The sequence below is a fragment of the Poecilia reticulata genome, linkage group LG2, assembly GCF_000633615.1.
Source record: "Poecilia reticulata strain Guanapo linkage group LG2, Guppy_female_1.0+MT, whole genome shotgun sequence".
NCBI lineage: Eukaryota > Metazoa > Chordata > Actinopteri > Cyprinodontiformes > Poeciliidae > Poecilia > Poecilia reticulata.
In genome coordinates, this window is record NC_024332.1 from 10,891,283 (window position 1) to 10,893,478 (window position 2,196).

At 40.1% G+C, this 2,196-nt stretch overlaps 1 protein-coding gene across 1 annotated transcript in view; it reads right to left on the minus strand.

Moving 5' to 3' along the window:
• Window positions 1-2,196, minus strand: part of LOC103477529 (double-stranded RNA-specific editase 1-like) — a 30,122-nt gene that overhangs the window by 7,752 nt on the left and 20,174 nt on the right. Inside the window, exon 3 of the mRNA XM_017307884.1 lies at window positions 619-1,553. Within this exon, the coding sequence (XP_017163373.1) occupies window positions 619-1,553 (935 nt within the window). The remainder of the gene's footprint in view (window positions 1-618; window positions 1,554-2,196) is intronic.

Below are 2,196 nucleotides of genomic sequence, written 5' to 3' on the forward strand. Positions count from 1 at the left end.
ATGGATGGATGGATGGATGGATGGATGGATGGATGGATGGATGGATGGATGGATGGATGGATGGATGGATGGATGGATGGATGGATGGAACAAAGAATTAATTTAAACTTAAATGTTTGCAAAGTGTTAAGATTTTTATAATAGGTAACTAGATTTTCTTAATAGGTAAATGTCAATGATTAAGGATGCTACATAAATAAAGTTTTCTTACTTTATTTCTACTTATTTAAATCACATATGTGATCAGAAACAAGATACCTAACAGCTGATGGTACTGATATAAACAGCACAGAGCTATAAGTGAAAGTCAGTTTGTAGTAACTATTATTTTAGTAATTGATTATTCAATCAATTATTCTGTTAACTATTCTGTTGACTAATTGACTAATTTGGTAAAATAAAATGTCCAATTCTGCAGATTTCTCATTGAAACCACTTTTATGTTATATTACACAAACACTTTTAGCTAAATTACAGCTCTGACTAGTTGTTCTTGCAGCAAATAGCTGTTTTTAAAGTCTGTTAACAATTAATTAATTACTAAGTTAGTTGATGATTCTCTAGTTTATAGTAAGGTACAGGTAAACAGACAGTAAAACAAAGTAAAATCCTGCTCACCTGTGGTTGATGAAGCTGCAATCCCTCTTTGGGTATAGGTTGCCGGGACAATACCTGGTCCGGCTCAATATGAAAGAGTACAGACAGGGCAGCCTGAGCAGCTCGAGCTTTGGCCAGCCTCTTGTTCCGCCCAGAACCCTGGAAGTTCTGAGTGTCCACTGTCACTGACATGACAAAGTTTTTGGCATGGCTCTCCCCGCTCTCAGACACAGTATTATATTTAAGTCCTGGCCTCAACTCATTCAGAATCATTACAGGGTTCTTGCCACTTGTCAAGGAAGTGAAGGCAAATGGATTAGGGGGCAGCGGAGACTGAACAATGTTTGAGGTGGGGGGAGGGAGCAATGGGCTTTCTATTCCCAGAGTTGTGAAAGATCTCCTGCTGTTGGGGGTCAGGTATAATGGGTCGCCTAGAGCTCTGGATGTCTCAAAGGCATTGAAGAGCTCATCAGGTAAGTCCCCCTGGTCTGAGGTGAAGTCTGTGTGAACAGCCAGAGTCCGACCCATGGCCATGTGTGCTTCAGACGCGTTAGGGAACTGGACAAAGGAACGCATGGCCTTCTCCGCAGCGCCTAGCTTGGCTTTCTTTTTTGTCGGACCTGCGCCGTCAAATATCTGTCCATTGACCTCAACAGTCATCACAAACACAGGCGCATGTACTGGGCCAGACTGAGAAAGCAGCTTGTATTGAAGTCCAGGCTTTATCTCATTCAGCTGCATGAGGGCATTCTTGGGCACAATGGGTCCTGAGACCTTTTTACGCTTTTTCGGCCAGTACTTGCTGGGTGTGCGGCCATTGTTACCCTCCGCTAAGGGACGTTTCCTAGCTCTGCCCGTCCTTCCACTGCGGAGCTGAACAGCAACAGATGCAACCCCTTCTTTTGAGAAGAGGTTGTCCAAGTTGTGATTTTCCTTAACATCTGTGCTGCATGAACCTGCGGTACCCAGAAAGAGTAACTTACAATGCCTTTGTTGCAGGATCTTGTAAATGTAAAATTTAGAGTCCTTTATTATCTCTTTGCAACTGAGCTCAGTGATGTGTGTTCTCCAACCGGACCTCAAGTTCTCACTCACACTTAGTGTATTAACAGTGTCAAATATTGATAGAAGTTTTTATGAAACATGAAACTCTGACTACATATTTAGAATAAATTTACAACTGAAGCGTAACAGTATTTTCATCATTTATGACTGCTAAAACTTACAACCAGCAAGAGTTATTCTTTAAGACAAAAATAAAGCTGCCTCTATCTCATTTGCACCTAAAACTGGAAAGTTCATATGAAAATTAAAGCTCAAACTCCAACTGAATTGTTTCTTCTTTCTCAAGTCATTCATGGCATTTAGGAACACATATCACCAGACCCTGTTAACAAAGTCCTTGGAATGCTACATAAATTCCCATTTATAACATCCTCTAGCAAAAGCTTGATAGGTTACTGCTTTTGGTGCTCGTGAGAAAAAAATCAGGATAAGGAGAAAAAAACATAAAACAAAATGTATGAACTCTGCAACATTTAAACATTATAAATCCTCATGGATAAATTCCAAGTTTTGTTTGGAATGAAATTATATATA